This window comes from Lagopus leucura, unplaced genomic scaffold, assembly GCF_019238085.1.
Source record: "Lagopus leucura isolate 7727_CA_CO unplaced genomic scaffold, USGS_WTPT01 Super-Scaffold_100159, whole genome shotgun sequence".
NCBI classification, from domain to species: domain Eukaryota; kingdom Metazoa; phylum Chordata; class Aves; order Galliformes; family Phasianidae; genus Lagopus; species Lagopus leucura.
In genome coordinates, this window is record NW_024962335.1 from 6,174,379 (window position 1) to 6,201,500 (window position 27,122).

A 27,122-nucleotide genomic window follows, 5' to 3' on the forward strand; every position below is an offset into this window, starting at 1 on the left:
ACTGACTCATGTTACTGGATCCCTGGAATAATGCTTTACACATCTGTGAGCTTTTCTCCCGCTGATCTCAAAGTGCTCTTCAAATACAATCCAGTGCCCATGCTGAGCTTTAATACACCCTTCTTTACAGTTGGAGAAAACTTGCCTTTCTGAGCTGTGACTAAAGATCCCATTTAAGATATAATACTGCTTCAACTTTAATTACTAAAGCCTGCATGTATGCTCACGGCAAGAAAGCTGGAGGAAGCCTCAACCCTGTAAAGTCTCTAAGGAAGTCAGTGTTACTGCATCCTGAAGAGTACTTACACTGATCACTTCCTAAGGGACTGTCAGACTCATCTGAAGGTGAAGTTAAGCTCTGTCCACCATCACTGAACATGCTTAGGGAGCATTCTGCATTTGCCACATTTGCTGAATAAATACACATGACCTCCTGCCTTTGCTTGAGATACTCTTTGGGAAGCTGGGACTTAAACTGAACTGTTAAACCTTGCTAAGGTTTCATGAGGCATATTTGCTTAACAGCGATGTCTTCCCTATGTTTATTATTTTGCAACATGGCAAGCTTCCTCTCAGCTGTATTGGCCACTCTGCAGTGCATGTTAATAAGGAAGACAGTAACCTCAATGGAAAATCCAGCTATGGCATAGTAATGTCTTCACTGAAGCATGATTAAAAAGTGATTCTATGACTTCCTTTTAGCAATGGGAGAGAAACTCAGAAAAGGCAGCACTTTCATAAAAGTATTGCAGAGATCCTTGAGCCCGCTGCACAAAGGTAATTAATTTCACATGAGGTAGGCACACTGGGTCCTGTTCTCAATATGTCAGTAACTGCACCTCTGAGAGAATTCTTCTTCAGGGTGTGAGAAGACAGTGTTCTCCTTCCTGCTAGTTCAGCTTTTGGCTTGGAGGCAAAATAAATTAATTCAGAGGTATGTGCTTAGGAAGATTTGACTGAAGCTTGAAAATACAAGAACGAAAAAATTCAGCTGACACTAGTGTAACTGGACCACCAGGCATTTTTTTCACTGCTTTTTTAGAATTCGGATTTTTTTTTTTTTCCAATATTCCTATCCAATCCTCATGAGAAGTGGCAACTGGACAAAAAAGACTTAACAATTAAAGGAACAAACCTGATCTCTGGATCCTGGATGTAATAGCTGTTGTGTTTTGGGTTTTTTTTTCACATAAGTCTAAGTCAGGTACTGAGCTTCTTCCTTATGCTGCAGGAGTTTAGAAATAGTAAATGTCCCTTTGAGGACAAAATGAGGCATACAGAGGAAGAGAAAGCCCACGTTAGGTCTTTGAGATGCCTTTCTTGGACCTGTCCTCTGCACCCAGCTGCAAGGGGCCCCTTCTTCCAGGCTAGAGTGTGAGTGCAAGACGGGATCCAGATTTCAGTTTTCCTTTGTGGACAGGGATTTAATTCAGTATGTTCTTAATAAGTCCTTGGGAGGAGTCTTGTTATTGCCTGCAGCTTTTCTTCAATTAGTACTCGTGGGACGAGATGATTAAATGTGATAATTTTAGGGGGGAGAGATAACTAATTTGGTTGGGTAGGAAATGCCTAAAGCCGCAGGGAAAGGCAAGCCAGGAGTGGTGGTTAGCAGGGAGGTGCAAGCACGCTAGGTCATCGTGGCAGCACCTTCACTGTTCCCAAAGAAATGCTGAACTCTCAGAGCTAGCTCCTGGCTTTCCAAGAGTAATAAGGTAAATCTGATCTAGATGGAGACTGAGTCACAGATATGGACTTGAGACTGGAAGAGTGTGAAGCAGAGGCATACTCAGTTGTCCTATCCCTGCCCTCAGGGCCAACCTGCATCCTGATGAGCCTTTCATTTGGGCCAGGCCCCAAAATGGCTGTTGTAACTACATGTGGTAGGGATGGGTAAAACTTCATGCCAAGGCTGGAAAACTGAATGGTTATAACTTCCCTGAGCTCTGCCAGGGAAATATTACTTATTTTGCTGTGCCATGTATTTGAACCCCAGAGAGATCTTTCTTCTGTGCCCAGAGGATGGATGTTATCAGCCCAGCTGCTTCAAAAGCACTGTCTTCTCATTCCAGTATCTGCATTGTGTGGGCTTAAACCAAGCTGAAAATGTATTTCTTATCTCTCTCAAAATTATCTGGGCAACACAGAACTGGAGCTTTAATCACTTTATTCCCAAATCTCCCTGACAGTATGGAACTTTATTAACCCAGAAGCAACAGTATGCAGGGCAATCTTTTGGAAATCATGACTCTGAGGGGGAACTGAATGAATGTGGGAGCAAGTATAAAAACAAAGGGCTCCAGTGTGAATAACTCTACTTTTTAAACTGAATTCAATTTAGCAGAATTGGAAAATAGCAGACTTGGGAAAAGTTCCTAAAATATCTGGATAACAGTGTTATCCAGTATAACAATAATTACAGTTCCCTGGGGAACCATCCTCCCCACGGGAAACTGTCCTCAAGATCAAGAGAGCTGAGCAGAGCTAGCAGATCTTGAAGGAAGCTTTCCTTAGCACATAAGAACTCTCCATCCCAGATATAGGAAGTCAGGAAAGGAAGGCAAGAGACCAGCACAGCTGAAGTTGGACCTGCTGGTCAAACCAGTGAGCAAGAAGAAAATGCACAAGCAGTGGAAGTAGGGACAGGAAACCTGGGAGGAGTATAGGGATGCTGTTAGGCTGTGTAGAGATGTGGTCATGAAGGCCAAGGCCCAACCAGGCAAAAAGAATGAGAAAAGTTTCTTCAGCTGCAACCAGAAATGGAAAGCCCAAGACAGCGTACTCCCACAAGTGGGCAATACAGGCACACAGGTAACAGAGAAGGACAAAGTTGAGGTACTCAATGACTTTTTTGCCTCAGTCTTCACTGGCAAGTGTTCTTCACATACCCCTTGAGTGGATGGGCTGGAAGCTCGGGACAGCATCCTTCCTGCTGTAAGCAAAGGTCAGGTTCACAGTCACCTGGGGAACCTGAACATCCGTAAGTATAGGTCCTGATGAAATTGGCTGATGTATTGTTTAAGCCACTCTCAGTAATATTTGAGAAGTCATGGCAGTCAGATGAAGTCCCTGCTGACTGGAAGAAAGACAATGGCATATCCATTTTTAAGAAGAGTGGAAAGAACGATCCAGGAAAGTACTGACATCTTCTGCTGGCTGCTTCCTCAGCATCATCTCTGTGCTGAGGTAAGATCCTCCTGGAAAACGCTAATGCATATGGAAGACAGGGAGGTGATCTGAGATATCCAACATGGCTCAATCAAAGCCTGACCAACCTAGTGGCCTTCTATGATGACATAACTGCTCCAGTGGACAAAGGAAGAGCTACTGATGTCATCTATCGGGACTTCAGTATGGCCTTTGACATGATCCTCACAACATCCTTCTCTCTTAATTGGTAACATACAGATTTTATGGGCTGACTTTTCAATGGATGAGAAACTGGTTGCAAGACTATACCCAAGGAGTTGTGATGAATGGCTTAATGTCTAGATGGAAATCTGTGGCAAGTGGTGTCCCTCAGAGGATCAGTAATGGGACCAATGCTCTTTAATACCTTCACCAGAGACACTGAGAGTGGGATCAAGTGAACCCTTAGCAAGTTTGTGATTGATACCAATCTGTGCGGTGCAGTCAACATACTTGAGGGACAGGGTGGCATTTGGAGAGACCTGGACAAGCTTGAGCAGTGGGCCCAGGTGAACCTCATAAGGTTCAACAAATCCAAGTGCAAGTTCTTGCACTTGGGTCACAGCAATCTCCACTACCAGTTCAAGCTGGGGGACAAAAGGATAGAACACCAACCTGCTGAAAAGGACTTGGGAGTACTGGTGGATTGCAAGCTGGACATGTACCCTCACAGTCCAGAAAGCCAACCTTGTCCTGTGCTGCATCAAAAGAAGGATCGTCAGGAGGTGAAATGATCCTCCCCTTCCACTCTGCTCTGATGAGACCTCGGCTGGAGTATTGTGTCCAGATGTGAAGTTCTCAGCACAGGAGAGGTACGGAACTGTTGGAGCACATCCAAGGGAGGGCCACAATAATGATGCAAGGAATGGAGCACCTCCCTATGAGGACAGGATGAGAGAGCTGGAGTTGTTCAACCTGGAGAAGAGAAGGCTCTGGGGAGACCCAATAGCAGCCTTTCAGTATCTAAAGGGTGGCTATAAGAAGGAAGAGGACAGATACTTTATCAGGGTATGCTGTGATAGGACAAGGGGAAATGGTTTCAAACTAGAACAGGAGAAATTTTGGTTGGAAATAGGGGAAAAGTTTTTTACAGTAACGGTCAGGGAAGCACTGTAACAGGTGGCACAAAGAGGTGGTGGATGCCTCCTCTTTGGAGACATTCAAGGCCAGGCTGGATCAGGTTCTGAGCAACCTGATCTAGATGTAGGTATCCCTGTTCACTACAGGGGAGTTGGACTGGGTGGCCTCTAAATGTCTCTTCTCACTCAAACAATTCTATGATTCCATGATTGTATGAAAATAAAAGTCTAAGATCTTCATGTATGTGGTGCAACCTCCTCTCCACTCAACTTTCCATGTTGGCTACTATCTAGCATCTAAATAGTGAAAAAGTGTCTTTCAACAGAGCCATTACTGTAAAAGCTTTGTGAATTCATGGGTAGGTTAGTCTGTGCTAGTTTGTGCAACTTGGCTTGCTTTGTTCACTGGGTCTCTGCCAAACATATCTGTTGCGTAATTATGTGGCTTACTTTAAAAAAATCACAGAAGTTCACAGTGGTCAAGGGATGTAACTAATGTTTTCCCCTCATTTTATAATTGTACAACAACCACCACAATGAGACCCAGGTCCTATTTGGTAGAATTGTGTCATGACTTACAGTAATTATCAAAGACAACGCAATAACTTAGTAAAATAGAAACACCAGAAACACATTCAAACAGCAGAGAGAATACATTTACAAAAAAATCAAATCTATAAAATCGTAAGAAAAACTATTTGTCTGTTCATTGAATAAACTGCCTAATTTCCTTGTGAGGAAAAAAGAAAAAGAAAAAAAATCTTTCATTTTCTACACTACACATTCACCAAATAGCACCGGCACAAACCAAAAGCAGTTTTGATGGAGTCAACTTCACTACTAGAGATTTTTGCATAATAAAATCAGAATAAAGTGACAGATGGCATGGCTTCACATTCTGCTGGTCTTACTGTACAGACAAGCCCTTGTACATGTGGGAGTGAGGGGAGTTTGTGAAAAAGTTTCTCATGGTTTCAGCTTGAACATTGTCTAAGAAAGATGTTTAATAAGGCACTCCAAAATGTGTTCATTGTTTTGGAGAGTATCCAAGCTCTTTCCTTCAAAGAGCTGGTTCCAAGGTTGATTGTTCCATGATTCAGTGTTGGTTATTCCATGCTCATGTAATCCTATGGAAATAGGATGATTTCTATGTTGAGGTACTTGACAGTATGATTGAGAGTGCTGGAGTCTGGACTGTGCAATTTAAGAACTTTTAAAATGTTTCCATCCCCACATCTAACCTCACTGAATTTATTTAATACACATTTGAAGAAACAACCTTGAAAAGCGATTTTCTGGGCAACTGAGATCTGTAGTTCTTCAAAGAGCAAATGAAATGTACATGCATAAAATATACATAAAATATAAAAAATATTTTGTGTTCACAACTGTCCAGCCTCGCAGGCCAGTCCCTATGAACACACTTCTGGGCTTACCTAGATCAGAGCACTGCACAACACGAAGATGACACTGGCAGCGGAAGGGGCACACTGGCCCAAATCCAGATATGACAGGATCATCTGTTGGAGCCATATCAGCTGACCCTTCGTCCTCCATCATAAAGTCAAAGAGGCCCTTCTGGTGGAATGGCGTGGCCAAGCATACTGGCAACAGTAGGATGAAGAGGAGAGCTAGCCTCATGGCTCAGTTCATCAACTCCAGGTAGAACCTAGGAACCACAGTAGAGAATTTAAAGCAAAAGTAGCAGTTTTCCATAGCTGCACAGTCCCTGTTGAAGGAGGTCCAGCACATCCAACAGTTGCATAACTATTCCTTTCAATAAATGAAAACTGAACTGTGAAAGTAGGACAGTTATGTGATAGCAGCCTGGCAACTGCTTGTCAGTAGCCTTTTTCTTTCTCACAAGATGGTTTAAATGCAACTGTAGATACATCTGTTTGCATATTTAGAGTAATATTTATTAGGAACAGGCAGCACTGTCAACTTTGTTACGCAAAACAGTCAACACAATAAGCCACATTTTCCATGTGTATGTTTTCTGCCAATGGAATAGTCTATTTGATTTCGTTAACATTTGTCTCATGGCAGTGAGTTTGTTCCCTTGGGATGAACGTGAGGTTCCCAAACTCACTGTAATGCATTATTTTGTATTTTGACAAATCTCTTTTTTTTTTTTTAAAAGGGTCAGTTTGCTGTGTGTTTTGAATTATATCCTAGTAAAGCTGACTGAGAAAGAGTAAGATCTAGTGATGGGATGGAGGGAGAGAGAGAGAGAAAGCTCTTTAGTTTTTTAAGTAAGCTATTCTTAATTCCCAGTTTAAACAGCACAATAAAAAGGAACACAGTGTTGTATTACACTGGATATTCTTGGCTTTCTTTCCAAGTTTTTGGCTAGGGGATTTTACCTCATAAAAATGCACTCTGAAAATCCTGTGCTTTGTACTGCTTAGACATTTGAACTGGTGCTTTCAGTATTGTCAGTACACATTCAAATGGTACTTCAGGGCCTCATCCTGCAGATTTTCATGCACAGGAGCACCTTTACACAAGTGTGAATTGCCATTGATAATAATAAGGAAAACTGCTAAGCATGTGTTCTGAGGACTTAGGCCTAAAATGCATTTCAAGACACTGTACATTGTGCTGCCTACCTAGCTGTGCACTAGGGAAGAATTCCAAAACAGTTGTTTCCAGATTTTGTATCAAGGCTGTACCCTACTTTCTGAGAATTACCTTCTTTGACTATTTAATTTACATGAGTAAGCTTGTGTTTTGCAACCTTTCCTTGGTGCATAAACAATCCACAATTAAATAAAAAAGAAAACTGCCTTCAAGGTATCAAATGATAGAAAAGCAGTCTTGTTCCTTACTTAGGAGACTTTTCTTAAAATGAATAGCACAATTCTGATTACAGATATTGTTCTTTATAGTGAAAGCAAAGATGTCCAATTGCTCCTTCGGGTCAGTAACTAGATCATTGAAATTTACCTCGGAGATGCCTTCTCTGGGTGTTAACTGGATTCTACCCTATCTAGAAGTTAGCTAACAGGTAGGAGTGTCACATAGCACTTTTCAGCTCCATATGGACTAATGGAGATTAAAAATATTGAGAGGGGGGGAGAATGAATGTCTCCCTCACTCTACTGAAACATGCTAGATAGGACTAGATGATCAACATGGACAGTTGGTGCTAGGTAACAGTTGCACAGGTGACTGAGGCCTCTCTTTCCAGAACATAACATTTAGGTACTCTAGCAGAAATGGTCAGTAGAAAAAAAATGCTAAATAAATAAAAATCACAGGCCTGGAATTAGATACAATCTATACTGTGCCTGAGTTCAATTTCCTTTGCAGATTTTTACATACAGATGCCACAAATGCAGTCCTGCAGAAATTTCTGAGGCTCAGTCACAGGAGGATGGGAAGGTGACCTTATCAACTATGCAAGTGTTAACACCAGAGTTTACTTTTCTATCACCTACCTAGCAGAAAGACAGGCATTTAACTTCTTCAGATGTCCCAAAGGCTTCCAAGTGAGTTCACATGGAGCAAAATATAGTTTCTGATAACACTATAAGAAACATACTGGGTTTCTTAGTCTGTGAAGTATTTTCTATTCCAGGAGTAGACAGACATGCTACCCACTGCATGCACTGAGGCACTCTGCAGACCCCAGTGTCAGCTGGAGAGTCACAGCCTTGACCCTGTTCTGTTCACACAGCTCCTCACTGTGCAATCTTGTGTCCTGCAGCTGGGACAAGCCTGGGTGGGAGATCTTTCTGCATCCTCCTGTCCCAGCCCCCACCAACACCAGGTCTGTCCCATGCCCAGCATACAGCCTTGTCATGTGACACTGATGGATAAGTTAAGGGTGTCACAGAAATGAGGTATTAATACAGGGTGGTAAATTCTTGCCATGGTTTAACCTAATTCAAGTTCCTGGCATAATCATAGATTGTAAAATAACAATGCAATTGGTTAATTGTTTGAAACAGGAATGCAAACTTGCTAAATCATCACCATTCACTTTAATAAGCTGCCTTGTGAAAATGAGTAATAAAACGCTACTCGAGTACAGAGTGATTTTAAAAGATGCCCATTTCAAAATGCCCAATAAACATCAGGAAAGCTGGACACCAACACCACCCCTGGCACTGGAAATCAGGTTTTTTTTCAAAAAGCTTTCTCAGGTCCCTTTTCACACATTACTAAATAAAAATAAAAAATAATAATAAAAAATTAAACCCGCTTCTAAATTCTCCAGTATCAATTCTGAAGCACTACTTCCGCCCCCCCCCCCCCGCATTCCACAATAATGCACAATCAGGATCTTATCCTGGAGTTAACTTACTAACACTCTTCTCCCAAGGGGCAAAATAAATAAATAAATAAATAAAGCAAGCAAACAAGCAAGCTTTGGAAGCATCTTCACATTTGTTAAGTATCAATAAATTCCGCTTATCTGATTTAATTCCTGTAGTAGACCTTTTCCTTTGGTTTCTGTTTTGCCAAAAACTAGAACAAATTCAGAAAAAAAGTTGTGCATAAAGGAGAACTGAATGACAACAAAGGATATCAAGGATCTAATTCAAACACACAGCAGAGAAAACAGCAGATGCAAACTACAGATTAATCAGGAAATAAGAGTAGACATGTACACATCTTCATTCATATATTTTCCTACTGTAGGTACATATATTTCTGTTTTTTACACATTTAAACGGACAGAAATAGTTAGATATAAAATTGTACAAAACTGTACTAGTAAAAAATGTTTACATTTCACTTTAAAAAAATAGAGAAGTAAAAAGAACTGAATTCTTAAAGGTCTGTGACACAATATTTATGTCTGCAGACAGAACTGTTTAAATTTGCTTTAATTATATGTTTACAGTGAGTAAGACTTTTCCACAAACAGAGGAAACTATACCATAGAATTGGCCACATTTCAATTCAAAATAGCTCTGGAAATATGCTTCATCAGTTCACGTCACCACAGTACTGGTGGTCTTTTTCTCAGTTTGCTTGAACCTTATCTTTTAAATATTAGTCCATCCACTCTCAGAAATCTCTCAAAATGCCACAAAAAGACGAGTTAAAAAATACACGCAGTTTCAAAAAAAAATCTCCTATGTTATATGTTTGACTTTTGACAAGAAAGTCAAAGTATGCAAAAAGAGCAATTGAGAGTCAAAAAGAGATTTAAACTCTGCTAACAGGAGTTTCAAATCCAGGGATTTTCTTTCCCACTTTCATTCACAGGCAGCTTCTTTAAATATGGGTTCCTCATTTGCACACTGTAACACGGCGCTTTCTAACATTACAAAGGCATACACTGATCCTGTTTAACCATCTACTACACATCTTTTCCTCTGAAATCAAAATTATACTCATTAGGGCTTGTAATAAGTACAAAGAAACCTGAACGGAAGAAAAATATATCTCAGAGAGCAGTTTAAACGAGAAATACATGAACTCAACACTTTTTTACACTCCCTACATCATAGATTCTAAACACTGACTTGCAAACAGAGAACATGCTACTGCAAAAGTTTACGGTACAGAGAAAGAAAGGACTATAGCAGCGCTTATACAAATCAAAACAAGAGACAGAACAGTCAAATAAACAGTAGGAAATGTGTACAGTCCTTACGAACGCATTCTCATGTTCTCGAGAAACAAAAGTGCTGGATACGACATTCAACCCTGCTAAACATTTAGTAGGATTTTTCCTTGCTTCTCTTAAAATCCATCTACTTCTTGCCGTAGACTTGCCTGAAGTTTTATTAGTGCAGCATAGTTCAGGAGAATTACCGAAAACCGTACCTTTTAATCCAGGGATTTGCAACAGGAGCTCTCAAAGCTGAGATGTAATTAAACTAAATATTCAACCCAGGCAAAAGGCTTTGCAGGTGTGGAAAGGAGGAGGGGGTAAGTTCAGCTCAGTGACTGTCACTTGGTGGAAAACCCTCCTGCTTCTATTCCATAGCACAGTTAAAAAATAAGGTTTCTCTCAATGAACACAATCCAGGCTGACACCCACATTAGATCATATGGTAATGATATGTCTCCTGTATTGTAGCCAGAAACTTTATCAGCTCTTTTGCTTTCTTTTCCTCCTTTTTTTTTTTTTTTCCATTTGCTTTATTCTTTTTTCATCTGTTTAGAATCCCAAACTGCTTGTACACTATAAGACAGATGCTTTGCTGTAAATCATATCACTCATTTTATTTTGGTTTCTAAAACATATATTTAGTAAAGTTTTCTTGGTTTTAACTAAGTTTCTTTTTTTCTGACTCATTGCTGAGAAAAAAAAAAAGTTGGCTGTTCTTCTTGTTTATAATAGTTGTAATTCAAGGAAAGGATATAAAATTAATCTTAGAACTAGTCAAAGTGGAGATTAGCATCAGGAAAAAAAAAACGGGGTAGCTTTAGGTAAAACTATTTATACAGATATTAACCTGCCTCTGCTTATGCTATAATCATTATCTAAGTAAACAGCATATAGTGTAATATACTCTTATTATCTTGTATAAAAAAGAGCTTTACAGATTTCTTCAAATGTCAGCATGTTTTTGATATATATGAAAATCTTGTTTTTATTAGCTGAATGATTCTAGCATTTGTGGTTAAAACAGCTTTATATAAACTTTGCTTTTCTTTTTTTTCTTTTCTTTTTTTCTTTTCTTTTCTTTTTTTTTTTTACTGCTTTCTCACCAGGACAGCAAGGCAGAGGGGAAATTAGTTTTAACTCTATTTCTTTTCTTTTCTTTTTTTTTTTTTGAAGATACACTGGGGCTTTTTTAGACGTTAGTATTTGACTCATTGTCCAGATTTAAAATTTAGTCAGTAATCTCTGTTTTGATGCAAATATCAGCGGAAGCTACAATGCAATTTCTCTATTGTTGCACAGTTTAAAAATTCAGGCAAACTGAGGAGTAAACAGAATAATTACTATTTATTTAGTTATTCAAACAGATTGTGAACATGTGTAGCTTCCCCGTGCTGTTAACTGTCCCATCAAAATAATGGAGGCTTATGTCTTTGTGTTTTGACTTGTATCCTTTTATTTCTGCCCCTAGGCTAAGACCAGGTGCAATTCTGAAATTAAAGCATGTAAAATGTCAAAGTATGCTTAAAAGAAGTCTGATTTTTTAGAAACACAATGAAATCTTGACTTTTTACATATTTTTTTTTTAGTTTGATTTTAATAAGAGCCAAGAAAACAGCTCTTAAAATTGTTCTTCTTCGGTAAAAGAAAACATGGTGGAATAATTTACTGCTTGTTTTGGTCAGAACAGCAAAAGGATGTAATCAGATTTAACCTTATATTGCAACTTCTTTATATGTATTTACTCTTAAATTAAGGATAATTTATTCCTCCCTGGACCTTGAGACTACCTCTGTCTTTTTTCCCCCGCCTCTCCAATGGATTCAAGATTGTTAATGATTTTTGTTGTGGCATTTTTCTACATATGATGAGGACTGTTCCAAGCTTTTATGCTTACAACAAAGCCTTATCTTCATCCAGAAGTGTCACCATGAGGCTTGCTGAAGTCTCGGCTGTATCTTAGTAATGTCAGTTATTTGAACCTTGGTCACCAGCTGCATCTGCTTGTTTAAAAAACATTTCAAAGCGAGTTTTTGATGAGGAACAGGTCAGGGTAAACTTGTTGTCAGTTTGCTTTACAAAACCCATTCGTATCCTTTTCCACTAAAATTGAAATACTTTTGATCTGATATCTGCTGCAGGGTTGAAAGTGGTTATAAGTAAATAGCTTAGTCATTGCTTTGTTTGGAGGCGCAGGAGGAGATGGATGGCCACCTCTTTTTCTTTTCTGTCTTTGGCACTAGAGAGAGTTAATAAAATATAAAGAGCCAGGTGGTAACAAGTGGAGTACTTGGTGTCTCCTGGGTGGACTTCAGGGCTCTCCATCTGAAACAACTGGATGACTTTCTTCCTCTTTCAATAGCAAAGTCCATCAGATGAGCGAATTTGTCACAGTCTTTAGGAACTGTGAAAATCCCTAATTCTGCCTGTTTATATCAAGAAGAATAGGTATGTGTTAGATATCCAGCCTCTCCTGAAATGCAGACTACCTGGAGAACTGAGGAACTGAGAGGGTGCAGACTTATGACATCGAACAGTGGTGCAGTACCCTATTAAGTGTCCGTGTACAAAATTTTGGGGATAAATTGTGTGTTTATAAGGGGATGTAGGATCCCTTCTCACACAAATATTCCTTTTCTCCTTCCCATAGCCTCCTGCTATGTCACTCAAGAAAAACAACTTTGCAACAAATAAACAAACAAAAACTCATCAATAGCAAGTTACTATGTTATTTTAAGGAACATAACCATATGCAAACCCTAGCATTGATAAAGTGTCCTTGGTCTGATCTATTTTGACAATTACTTAACCAATATAAAAGAAAGCATGATTAGAGCAATTGGTTTCTATAAGATTTTATTAGTTAACTGAACTAACCTATATGGATTCATGCTGCTCCAGATACCAGTTCTCAGCAAGTTACAGGCAACTGCATATTATGTTATTTATATAACAGTATTTTTATTAAATTTTGATGGATAGCATGTGCTTCATTTGCTCATAGCTTATTTTGTGGATCTTTCAAAGAGCAGTGGCAGGAGACAGGAGAGCAAGCCAGTCTTTCTGTCTGCTGCTGATGGCTGTGCCCGGGTCGGATGGAATTCTGTGCAGGAAGGGGACATGCAGCTGCCCTGCACCCTGGGGGAAGAGCTTCTGGAGCATGGGGCTGGGCTGCACAACAGGCATGTCCTGCAGGCATCAAATGATGTCAGACGGGTTGCAGGGCTCCTCAGATGAGCTTAGAGCTGACATTATCTCCTCTCAAAGGAGTGGAAAGGAAAACTGTTTTTAGAAAGCATGGGGAAGGAGCGTGACATTAATCACAATCCAGAAAGTTGTAGGAATGAAACCAAAGCAGGAAGATGGGATCTGTCCTGCAGGGACTTGGTGGCCCAGAGATTCAGGTTCTTCCTCGTTCTAATTTTTGTCTCCTAAAAAAGGAATTTTTCTTGGGCTGCTTTCTAAAGGATGCCAGCTTTGAGGACCAGCGTGTGGTTAGTGTTGTTGTGGTTGCTGTGGTAAGGAAGAGGAGCAGGCAAATCCACTTCAAAGACATCATGAAACAGCCAGTCAAGTGTCCATCCCCAGTAGGAAAGAATGAAACAGGATCCCTCGTTTGGCTGCTTCTCAGATGCTATCTCCACCTGCTCTGCATCTCATTCCTGGCCTTCACTAGCTCCCTAGTATGTTATCCACTGTGCCCTTCAATATACTACTGGTCGTCTCTCCTTTCTGTGTTGGATATAATAATTTCTTCCAAATCTCTCCTCTGTGGTGGTGCTGCCCATTGCTCATTGCACTGTTATTATTTTGAACTAGATGATCTTGGAGGTCTCTTCCAGCCTTCGTGATTCTATACTCAAACACCTGAAGTAAGCTCTTCCTTACCATTGCAATGGAGTTCCCCTACCAAAAACCCAAGGAAATACTGACCCAAGCATATTAAACATTGATCCAGGTAAATACTGACCCAGGCACAAACTGACAAGGTAGCTAAAGTGACAGAAATGTCATTTCTGGATATTCTGAATACCAATTTTCTTTCAGTCTTCCATGACCTCACAAGTTACAGTCAAGGACTTCTCAACTTTTCCACAGATCAAAAAAGACCAAGGTATCAGATTTTGCCCAAGTGCTCTCAGGAGCGCTGTTTTTCTATATCCGTGAACGGACCTCTTTACAACTGCTTGAACTAAGAGCAAACAACCTCCAATAGAGAGTCCTCAATGGGGGCAAGTCTATTCTGTCAAGTCTGTCTTTCTTTCCCTTTCCACTCATCAGGAGCATGTACTGTGGATGCCACCTCTCAGAGCCCTCTCCCTGCTCTCTTCTGAAGGGAATCTGCGAGATATGCAGGTCATTCAATGAAAGAGATTCAAATTGTCCTTCACTAAACTATTCAGCATGTGATAGTGTCCTTTACCTTGATCTCTTTTCAATTGAAAGGTTAGTCTTTTCCTATAATTGACACTGCCCTTCCTGTCCCCTGGCCTTTCTATTCTCTCTTGAATCAAACTGTTTTGTCCAAGTATCACCAGAAAATGCAGGCACTATCTGTATGCCAGTGTAGCCTTACTACTTAATGATAATTTCAAATGGTCTGAGTTTAACTTTCATCACTGAGGATGAAGCCTGTCCTAACTATGTAGATGCACATTCTGCGATCACTTTTATATACTGCCTTCAAAAGTGAATGGATAAAATCAGATCTACAGGAGTTCTCCTAGCTGCTATCCACTCTAGAAGCAAATAGTGAGAGAAAAGTGAAAGTGATCACGGGACCAAAGACCTCAGAATCTCACTTTGACTAATGGTAAAGAAAGCATATGCAATAGCATTTGTTATTATTGTACACACTTATATGTGTTAGCTGTCCCATGACCTCCAGAAAATCCCTGACATGAAGAAAAGAGTGTGCGACTGCATCCGCCTACTGAAGGACCCAGGAAGATTCAGCTCACTATGCAAAAAGGCCTTCCCACAAAAGAATGTCACTCTAGGTATGGGGACCACAAATGAGGAAGTGATGTCTGGAGAGGAGAGGTGACTAGCTTAGGCAAGAGGAGGTGAAGTTTCAACTGAGCAGCTGTTTCCGTAGAGATTTTGGCTTCTTTTATACTTTGCAGTATTTTGAGTTGGAGTGCAATTCATTTTCAAGGTTCTAATGGAAAATCCAAAGCTTAATTTTCGTTTTGATGGCCCTTAGATCATGCCCTGGACAACTTTCATTATCTCAGTTGGATTACACAATGCCCTAGAAAAGGATGACAGTAATTCATGCAGCTGGAACTATGTGCCTTGCGTGTCCTTTGTTAGTCAGAGGTTATGAACCAGCATTCGTAATGAGACACATCCTGTGCAGCTCTGAACAGCTTATTCCCCGATTATGAAAACCATGTGAATGGTCAAGCCATCCCTTTTTTTTTTCATTTTAGTCATCACAGAGATCAAACTGTTTCAGAGGAAGCTAGTGACTGTGCTACTCAGGAAAGTCCTGAAATAAGGAGTGTAATGATGAAAAGAGGACATTTGTGTCTGTCTCTGTATTAAGAAAGTCTTTTTTTTTTTTTTTTTTTTTTTTTTTTTTAATGTTGGAAATCTGCTGAGAAATAAGTAATTTCTAACTTCAGCTAAACTTATGAAACAGTGACTTTGAAGATACAGGGACTGGCATCATAAAACTTACTGGTTTTGTTTGGATTGCGTGAGATCACTCACTACAGAAAAGTGCTGTTGGGAATCTTAAGGTGGATGGTGATGAGTTACAAAGATACCAACTGTCTGAACAGAGTGTGCCCCCTGGGGTTCTAATGAAAAAAGATGTGCTCCTCTTGAATCTTTAAAGTAATAAGTAAGCATTTGTGACAATTTGAAAACATAATAAAGAAAAATAATGATGTAAAAGCAGCACAGATTTTAAGTCCAAACAGTATAGATGATATCTAGCATCCAGGACATTTCACTCAAATTTTAACTATTTTTTAAATTCAGAGAGTTATAGTATAGCTCAGGTAATAATCCATTGATTTTCATTAAGTATTGGAAAACAAATCTCTTTACCTTCAGCTGATGCCTGGGAAACAAGAATGGAAAGACACATATGCTTTTTATAGAATCATAGAATCGTGGAATCCTTAGAGTTGGAAGGGACCTCACAGAGCCATCTAGTCCAACTCCCTTCCAGTGAACAGGGACACCACAGCTGTACCAGGTTGTCCAGGCCTTTATCCAGCCTCACTTCAAAAGTCTCCAGGGATGGGGCATCAATCACATGAATGGGCAATCTCTTCAGTGCCTCACCACCTGCACTGTAAAAGATTTTTCCTTGTATCTAAATCTACCCTCTTTGAGCTTGAAGCTATTTCCCCTATTCTATCACAGCAGAACCTGCTAGAGAATCTGTTCTCTTCTTTCATGTAGCTCCCCTTTAGATACTGAAAGCCCGCTACCACGTCACGCTGGTGGCCTCCTCTTGTCCAGGCTGAACAGCCCCAGCTCTCTCAGCCTGTTTTCATAGGAGAGGTGTTCCATTACGTGGATCACTTTTGTGGCCTTTCTTTGGACGTGCTCCAACAGGAGCGTGTCTCTGCTATATTGAGGACTCACATCTGGATACAGTACTCCAGGTGAAGCCTTACCAGCACAGAGAAGAGGGGCAGGATCACCTCTCTCAACCTGCTGGCCACACTGCTTTTGATGCAGCCCAGGATACAGTTGGCATTCTGAACTGCAAGGGCACATTGCTGGCTCGTGTCTGGCTTGCCATCCAACAGCATGCCCAGTTTTTGTGGTTTTTTTTTGGCAGGGCTGTTCCCAGTCCTTTCATCCTCCAGTTCATATTGGTAATGGGTGTTGCCTTGTCCCGGGTGCAAGACCTTGCACTTTTGTTTCTTTCTTTCTTTATTTCAAGTGTTAAGCAGATTCTACTTTTATTCTTATAAAAAACCTGTTGATATGAATGAGATCTTGTAATAGAGAACAACTGTTCTGACTAACTGCATCAGCGACCCTCAACAGCAATTTTCCATAGTCAAGCTGAAAAAATAGTAAAGTAACAGAGAAACAACAAACACAACCCAGCAACATAGAAATAAATAGACAAACAAAACCATACAGGGTTTAATTCTAACATTTTTAATTCTAACATTTCATCCTTCAGTTATTATCTATTGGCAATGAGAAAAACTGAAACCTATCCTACTTGTACATTATGTATTATTTTATTTCTGTCTTTGCAACATGATGTTCAGTTAGTTCTATTTGATACTGTGTTCTTGGACTAATGCAGTGTTCCAGCAAAATCGCCTACGTTTTAGTTTAGAGGAGAACACATGCAATCTATTATATTTTAGCTGAATAATAGTATAATATAATAATAATAATAATAGTAATAATCGAATATATATTATAATTATTAATAATAATAATAATAATAATAATAATAGAATAATAAAATATATTTTGGTTAGAAAGGTGCTTGGTTTGTTTTTATTTATCCCATCTGATTTAATTATTTTTTAGATTTGTATGTGCAATAGATGAATTTCTGAACATGATGGGACACATCCTCAGTCGACATAAATCATATAATTTTATTGAAATCGCAGCATCTTGTGATTTACACCATTTCAAAATCTGGCCACTGAATCTTTGACTCATCTTGATCTACAATAATATACCAGGAAGCACATCCCTCAGAGATCTAAATCAAGGCTTGGAAAAGTAAGTTTTCTACAATATGTCTCATGGATCTGATTTTTAAAGAGACTTTCAAAGAGCAGTTTTTGAAAATTAAGTATTTTATAGGAAAATAGGACTCAGATTAAAACAGGCAACTAAATTGACTAATCACCTTTAAGAACTCGCTGTATTAAGTTTAAATATATCAACTAAATTTAAGGATGGGGTTGTTTTGCCTTACACACAGAAATAGGATGTTTCGCAATGAATGCATCAGCTTTTTATGACGAAATGGAAAGCTTACGTCTGAGGAAGAAGCCACACGTTTGCAAGCAAAAATCTGCTCAGCGCCTGCACTTGATTTGTAGGAACAAAACCACTATAAGTTGGATCTTGAGATTTGGACAGCTTGAGACAGTCATTTGTCATGTTGTTAAAGATCTTCTGTTCTGTTCCGGCACCCTGTTCGTACTCCAACTTGTTTCAATCAGCTCTGCAAGAAACGTACCTTTATTTCAGCAACAGTTAAAAAATTCAGCTCTGTGAGGAGGAGTTCTCACTGCGTGTTACCTTTTCACAGCAGTTGCAACCATTTTTGTGTCAATTTAAAATAAGAAATATTTGGCAAAAGTGAAGTCGGAATGGAAGCACAAAAATAAGCACAAAATTGCTTTTTAATGATAGGATAGAAAATCTGGCTTTAATAATGCATTCAAGAAATTCTCAGTTTGAGTTAAGGTTATTTTAATATATTTCTATTGCTTTCTTTGATCTTGAAGTGCTAAACCTGAAGTTACCTGAAACTGCCTGGTCTGCCCAAACCCTTCATCATAAATGTTTCCAGGACTTGCAGGAGAGGGCACTGCTGGGCTGATAGGCCTGATGACCTGATCAATCCAACTAATATGTGTTCAAATAAATTGATAACAAAAAAATGTTCCTCTAGTAGCAGATTTCCATTTCATCCCTTGCAACCGCGTAGCCTCATTTCTCCAGTTTTTACCAACTCTTCTCCACAATTTATTTGCCAGGTATTTTATGTGATTTTTGTAGTTATGGAACTCTCACCATCTATTGAAATTCCTTTTCCTTTTCTGCAAGAATCCCCTTGACCTCTACTGTTTTCTGTTCACTGAGGCAGGTTGGTGGCAATTTCTAGAACAAGCAGCTTCTTTGTATAGTTGCTTCTACAAGTAGTGAATTGATAATTTCTTATCATGTATTTCAGACTAAAGGAAAATAAAATTGATGCACTAGAAAAGGACCAGAAAAATGGAACAATACTAACAAATACACTGGAGACAGTAAAATGTTTTCTGTAGTATTTCTAAAGTATTCTTTAAACTTCAGAGGAAGTTTCAGTCTGAGATTATTATTTTTGTGTGGCTTCTCTTATGAGATTATGTCTGAGAATATTTTATTTATTAAAAACAAAACCATAATATGACCTTTCGTTTATAATAAAAGACCAGGGGCTGTAAAAGATGAAAATTGACATTCTTGTATTTCAGGTCTGAAGCTTTTATAAATAATGCCAGATATCTTTCATCGAGGAATAACAAATTACTGCTTTATAATGAAAGTTTGGACAATATTTTTGATAGCTTAAGTTTAGAGTTTAGTTTACAGTCTAAGAATTGTTTAGCCTGTTCTGAAAAAGTTGTAAATTTCTCCTTTTAAATACATATATATATATATATATATATTTTTTTCACTGAAGTAAATATTTAAGTGTGTATTTTCATCTTGTCCAGTGATGTGCAAAAAGGATTTTGGCTTTTTATATCAGAAAAGAAGGAGTTGCTATTTGATACTAAAGATAGATAAAGCATTTACTGTGTGCTAAGTGGAAGTATATGCAATATTTTGGTAACATTATGATTCCTTTGATCATGAACTGTTGAGTTAGGGCAACTTATTATTATCTTAATTAAACATGATCATTCTAGACATCAAGAATGCTGCCATCCTTTTTTTTTCTTTTTTTTCTTTTTTTTTTTTTTTTTTTCCCCAGTTACATTTTGTTTGTATAAAGGCTGTGAACAGAAGTAACTGATGTGACACATGAAGCACCTTTACCAGTCTCTGACCTACACAGTGCCCTTTACTATGCTGATAGTTCTGACTCCTCTCAGAATTATCTTTGTATAAAAGCTTTACTCTGTTTTACATCTACTACTTACTTAATTCACAGTTCCTGTCTTAGCTTTTCTGAAGACTAGTGAATTCATGGTCATAGAGAGCAAAGACTGTTCCAGTCTCTTTGCTCTCAGAGAATATAATATGGAATAGAAGCCTTAAATAGGCACAGGGATATTTTCTATCACCATGAGCAAGGGCTTTATAACCACATGTATTTTTATTTAGAAGCTTATGAAGGAAATTGTTTTATCAGAATATCCTTTGATTATTTTTATAATTACTAAGCACTTTGAGGAGAAAAAGAACAAAAACCACCAGAGAGGAAGTAATAGAAAATTGTGTATATGTTTTTATGGAAGACTCCAAAAGCACTTTTAACAGGAAAAAAAACAGTTATTCTAAAATATTTTTGAAACACTCAACGCAATCACATGGAAATTAATGCAAAATTATATTCCAGCAATAGAACTCTGTTCTACATCCTGTTTCATGTAGAAATTCTGTTGAATCTCATTCATTATTTGGTTCTTGTGGGTTTTGTTTCTATAAAAGCGTATTTATTTAATTCCTTTTAAATTCAGTAAGACTTTTCAATGAGATTGACTATGACTGGAGTCCCATATCTCTTCTATTTAAATATAATTACTAACTAGATACATATTACAATAAATATGACATGGTGTTTACTGGGTGCAGCAAAATGAAGCAGTTTTCTTCAGTGGTCATTAATTTATAAAAAGCAGAATACACCATCTAAGGTAAGCTAACAGTTAATTTGACATGAGTGTCGTGGGCTGAAGGCCTGTAAAAGCTGTAGACACAAGTGTATCTAAAACTCTTTTGGCACTGGCATGCTTTAGAGTTGATCATAGAATCACAGAATCATAGAATCATAGAATCACAGAATCACAGAATCATAGAACCATAGAATGGCTTGGATTGGAAGGGACCTCAAGGATCATCAAGATCCAACCCCCCTGCTGTAGAAAGGGCCACCAACCTCCATATCTAATACTAGATCAGGCTGCCCAGGGCCCCATCCAACCTGGCCTTGAACACCTCCAGGGATGGGGCATCCACAACCTCTCTGGGCAGCCTGTTCCAGCACCTCACCACTCTCACAGTAAAGAACTTCCCCATCGACATCCAACCTAAATCTTCCCTCCCTCAACTTAAAAGCCTTTCCCCTTGTCCTGCTGTTATCAACCCTTTCAAAGAGTTGACACCCCTCCTGTTTGTAAGCTCCCTTTAGGTACTGAAAGGCTGCAATGAAGTCACCCCACAGCTGGAACCATTTTTTTTAGTTTAAAAAAATGCATGTCATATCTACAAAACAGAAGTTTCAGCACAGATTTTCATGATAGCTGTATGCTATTGCAAGCTTGTGATGAAGTGCAGCGTGAAATTCATATCACTGATAGCAATGCGGAGAGACATCGAAAGAGACCATCTTGTTCATCTTTCCACTGTGAGGTGGCATCAAGCAAAACACTTCTGAGAAATGTTGATTCTTCTCCTGTGACCATTTCTGCTCCCTGAGCACAGGCAGATCTGGGAGTATTCCATTCCCCAGCAATGGATCGCATTACTCATCTCTCCTGCTGGTTATTAAAGCTTTCCTTATACTGGATATGAGTCTCTGCTGCAGATTAAGCCAGTTACTCATTGTTCTACTTTTTCTGGACTAATTCACCATGATCTTTGTAACAACTTTTTGCATGCTTGAAAACTGTCATAATTTCCTTCCTTAAACTGCTTTAAACAAATGTATATCCTGATCCTCTTCTTTCCAGTCCTCTGATGACTCATTTATTCATCCATAGATTTAATCCTTAAATGGGGTACCTAACACCTTGCATGAGATTCACAAGAGCACAGAAGAGTGGAACAGCCATCTATAAAGTCTTGTTCTGCAGTGACATGCATTTAACTCTGTTGAAGCAGTGTTGGTATATGTATTTTTTTTTTCATAACAGACATTTTTCAAATACCTAGTTATCTTTTCCCTGAAAGTGATTAAATCTCTTCTGAACTAAATTCTCAAAGGGAAAGCCTGGTTTTGAAGAAACAATCTGTTTTGAATGAGCTGTTTTCACGGTGTTATGTGCTCTCACAAATTATTAAAGTACATGAACTTCCACTTTAGTACCCCACGCAAACTGTCACTGAACCACCACCTACCACGTGAAAATTACAGATTTTCTCATACGACTTCATCAGAACTTGTTGCTTGGTTTCCCCTCTTATAGCCTGAGGATTTATACAGATTGATAGCATTACAATTTTATTTTAAGGAGTAATGAGGTGGATTATTTGGGCACCTGGCCTTCCCTAACAGTCTTTAACTATCTGAATTACAGTAATGAAACATGATCTACTTGCAGTGGTTAATATTCCTGCTTCAGAACCCAATAAAATAGTTCACCAAAAAAAAAAAAAAAAAAAAAAAAAAAGCTCCCCTAAAAACGCAGGTGACTGTATACTTTGAAACAAGAAGGAATTTTTGACAAATCATCTTCTGGTTCAAACACTGTAAGAGTATTGCACTCCTGTCTTTTTCATAGATTTCAGGATTGCTTGCATCAACAAACTTGCGTCTAATCATGCAGTGGCTAATGGTGAAATATCTTCTTCAGGTATGACAGCAAATATCAGTTCCAAAGCTCTCAAAAATGTCTTAAAACTAAATCTTGTAACGTTTGATTTCAATTACATTTGTCTATGTCACATACTTATTCTGTGGACTCATCAATCTATGCAAACAGCACCCAGAAAAGGCTGCTTTAATGAAGCCAAGCATTATTGTGCATTGGAGGCAAAGAAAGAGATCAGCGGAAAAAAATATACACGTAGTCTGAATGTTACTTTTCAGCAGTGTTCTGCATTTAACAGAGAATATATTGAACTGGACATCATCCTCAAACACCTGGAACAACAGCTCTTTCTCAAACAGTGCAAAAGAGTTGTGCACAAAAATTACCACTTCCCTTAAGAAATTGTAAACTTTTATTTGTTTGTTTTCTCCTGGTTATGCAGACTATAATTTAGCATACAGTATGCTAACCTACTACGACTGAGTTGACTGTAGTCATTTAAATTGTCTTATTTAGTTCTTTTCACTTTTCCAGAATTCATTTATACATATTTTGGGAGAAGTGCAGATTATTTCAGAGAAATGTTGTGGCCTGTTTAATTTGACCCAGATTTCCACAGAAAATCTTGTCTGAAGTAAGATGGAGTCAACAACAATGAAGTTAAGCCTGGGTTGTCCTCTTCATTAGTACAGTATAAATGTGGATGTAAATGTGACAGCAACCCAGTTCACATGATCCACTAATCACAGAGTAATGTTACTGAAGAAGCTTCTAACATCAGGACACACAATACGGCAATCTGTAGGCATGAAAATATAGCTAGGCAGCTTTAAAACTGCAGTTCAACAGGTCTGTAGAGTTGCACAGAGAGAGCGGAGTATTTTCTGGCACTAAGATAGTGTTTGCAGTCCAGATATTCTTGGAGGGTGGATGTGGAAAAGACAAAATAGTTATATTTGTTATTTTCTGTATTAAATGCTACTAAGTTGAAGAAATTCCTGTATGCAGAAACATATATCTTTTCAATGTCTGAAAACCTTATGCTTTTCCACATAGTGCTATAAATGTTAGTGATGTCTGAGAAAAAAAAAACAAAAAACATCTTTTGCTACAAAAATAATGCAGTAGCCATATAAGATTGAGTGTGAACAATAAGGAGTTTGAAATGAACATAAGGAGAAAAAATGAAAAAAAAAAAAAAAAACATAGAAAAAGAGGGCAGGAGAATGCTAGATGTAGAAAAATTAAAATTCAAGCTATGCCTGTTGCTTGCCAGAGTGTATCACTTAGAGATTTCCTCCCCTAGCACATATATTTTTCTGACATCTTTTCCCCTTTTTCACTGAGACCTAAGAAATATGTGCACTTGAACATTCCTACAGGGTTATATATTTTTTTACTTTCTCCCATGCTGAGATATTTCTTCAATCTCTTCTATAATAATAAGATTTCTAGAAGTCTCTTCTAGAAAAGTCAGTGTTCAGAGTTCCCTAATTAAAAAAGTGGGCTATTTTTATTATTACTTTTTTTTTTTTTTTTCTGAATAGGTAGGCAGAGCAGACTGAATACTGGATTAACATCATTCATAACTGTGCTCCTTTCAAGTTTACGTGTGCATAGAGGTCATTGAAAGCCTCTTAGCTCTGGCACAAGCAATCTCACTGCTCAGTGGCCACTGCAGGACAGGGCTTTACCTAAATATTTCAGCGTGGTCACACTGATGTAGTTCTGGGGTTATGCAAAGTATGACAAAGGTAGAAGGCTGACATAAGCACATAAGAAAGGCTGTGCAGATCGGAGGGGAAGCAGAAGGCTCATGGATGTTTATAAATCACTTGCCAGAGGCAACTAATTAGTAGGCAAATCTGTGTATTAGATTATTAGCTATGTACTGTAGTTTTTTAATTTTTTTTTTCTTAATACTTCTTACTCTGATATTTTCTTTATTTAACCATTTTTATTTGCTTTATTCAACAAATAATGCTTCTCTTTGGAGCAAGCCACTTAACAGTTGATTTTTTTTTTCTTCTTTCAAATTCATTCAGCTTTGCACATAATTAAAGAGAAAACTCCTTCTTCTTTTTTTTTTTTTTTTTTTTTTTGGAGGTGGGGGGTAAGAAGCAGGAAGTTCTAAATGCTTATGTAAAGGAGGGCAATGAACATTTCCCAGTATGCTGTAAAATAAATATCATTCTCAGTCACATATTGTTTGGTCAGACACATATAAATAGATTATATGAGAGGCCATGAGAAAATTTTCTGAATCAATAGGCTGAGATACAAAAATAGTTTGAGTAATATTATTATAGTGCATTTGCTTGAGGGTATTTGCATTATTCTCCAGAGACAAATCTCTTGCTTTATGACACAACACTGAAAAATAACAATTTCTTTCTCCAAAATAGTTCAGGAGGATAATTTTATGTAATATTTTGAGTAAGATGTGCTGTAATATAAAGGCTTCTTTGCCACTGTTCTTTATGAACTGCTGTTGCAGTACAGGGCTTAGAAACATATTTGCCAAGATAGGTGTTTGTGTTCAGAAGCAAATATTTTCCTCTCAAATCAAACTTTTTTTTACCAATTCTGCTTGGGCATTTTTAAGGTTATTTTGACAAAATGTTGTTTCAATAAGTGCTTAAAGTTAACGGACTAATCAAGCTCTTTCATGTTACTTCATGTAAGGACATATTTTCTCTTTTTCTCTAATTCCTGTGGATGCTGGATATGGCCATAAGTAAGTAGGTCAATTTTGTGCATCAACTCAGTTGTGTTTGCTCAGTGGAAATTGTGGGAAATTAGCATTTCTAAAATGAGACCACATATCTGGATTCAAGTATGTCATTTTGGACTTGTTAGGGAAAATTTAAGCTACTGTGAAATCAAAAATGAATAAAATATTACAGGAAGAGTAACCAGATATTTCACTTACTGAAAAAGAAAATTGTTGGCTTATGTACAATTTTACTTCTGCAGAACACATTTAGATGGACCACTGTTTTCACTAATATGGATTTTGTCCACAGTGTGTATTTCCACTAATGATAAGAAGCCCTAATGATACAAAGCCTTTTAGCATTTCCCAGCCCCACTATCTCATGCTACTTTTTTTCTTGGCATGGAATTGATCTGACATTCTTCATGTAGAGATATTTCGGAAATAGCATATAATATACTCATGCAGATTAGTTACTGATGAGCTTTGATTTATTACCATTCACATGAGAGTATTGGATAAGGCAGTGTACCATGCACAGCTAGTGAGTGAATGTTCAGTGCATTAACCTGAAAATTCACAGGCTTCTTGGCAGCATTCCTCTTTGTTAATATCACTTATAGCTTTTTAATACACTTGGATTATTTCTAAATATCAAATAGAACAGATATATAGACTTGAAAACTTATTTCTTCATTCTGAAGAGTTGAAATGAGAAAAATTGAGCTGTATATCCTTTGATAATTTACTAAAAATGTTTCATATAACATATTTACCTAGTAAGAAGAAAATAAGACCTACTGCCATTCCAGATCCATAAGAGCTGTGGTACAAATCTTAATATTAAAATGGCATGCATTTAAATGATATTTGAAAGGCTGATTTCTATGTTTCAATCACTATATCTTTTTGAAAGATGCTGTTAATATGCACTTAGAAATCCCAGAAGTATAGGTTTGTTGATAAAAGCAGCCACCAGACAACAACAGTTACTGACCTTGAATAGCTCATTCTTGCAAATAACTTACCTTTGAAAAATGGACCATTCTGCATTTAAGTTGCTTATTATCAGTGATTTTAAATTATACTTGTTGTAATTTCTGCTAAGAAAAGGGCTAAGGAATTACTGGATATAACATTAAGATATTTATTTGAAACAACACGTACAGAAGTGAAATTAAATACAGAAATCATAAGGAAGATGGCCTATAGATGAAAATCTGAAGATGGCCATAAGATGGCCATGAATAATAGTCAACATGCTAACTGTTAATAATGTGTTGGTCATGGCGTACACTTTCATGCTTCTTGATACACCTTGTAGCTATATCCAAGAAGTGTGTATGTAATAAGGAATCGAAATTGTTGATAGGGAATATTTTCTTCTCCAGCAAAAGAAAAATGTTTTTTTTAAAAAGTAGAACACATTTTATCAAATATATTCTCTGAACTCTTAACTCTAGGTACTTTTTTTTCTCATTACAAGAAAACAACCAAGTATATCAAACTCTTGAAGTCTGCTTCTTCATCACACAGTCAAAAGCAAGTAACACAAAGAGGCCAAAAAGTTATGGAACCTGTAACAAACTCAGGAAGCCTTTCTGCTCCAGGCATCAAAAAGTATCCCAGAAATTCTTTCTACCTAGCTCTTTGATGTTATTTCCTAAACAAACATTTTCCCTTACTGTCTTTTCTACAGTGATCCCTAGCTTACCACTAAGAAATACAATCATAAAAAACCTGCATCTGGGAGAAATGGCACAGACCCACGCAGATCCAAAGATAAGCCACATCGCTCCTGAGATGCCCTCACCCTGCTCAGGACACTCGGGGCCACCAGCAGTAGCAGTCCTACAGCAGCTCCAGCATCAGTGAAGTTAACTTTCCTGGCAGTTTCTGGCAGTTTTTCCACAGTCTACCCTGAAGTCTTCTTGCAGCAAAGCCCTTCACTTCTGCTACAACCACTGAGAATGGGATAGAAGATAGTCTGTTTTGCAATTTCAGTAGTTTAGTGGAACTTTTAACTGTGCAGGTCTTTGTTTTCTAGCCCCCAGTTCTGGCAGTTTCCTCTCAGACCATTATTTCTTTTCTTTGATTTGTCTCAGTGTTGCCTTGCTCTGTTCCATGGGTCCACTCAAAACTGGACTCCAGTA

At 38.1% G+C, this 27,122-nt stretch overlaps 1 protein-coding gene across 1 annotated transcript in view; it reads right to left on the reverse strand.

Annotated features, from left to right (window-relative positions):
* DCN (decorin) overlaps positions 1–10,245 on the reverse strand; it is a 39,173-nt gene extending 28,928 nt beyond the window's left edge. The window contains exons 1-2 of the mRNA XM_042890354.1: positions 10,053–10,245; positions 5,702–5,934 (exon numbers count right to left, since the gene is read on the reverse strand). Coding sequence (XP_042746288.1) covers positions 5,702–5,906 — 205 coding nt within the window. The 5' untranslated portion in view covers positions 5,907–5,934; positions 10,053–10,245. The remainder of the gene's footprint in view (positions 1–5,701; positions 5,935–10,052) is intronic.
* Between the last annotated feature and the right edge of the window lie 16,877 nt (positions 10,246–27,122).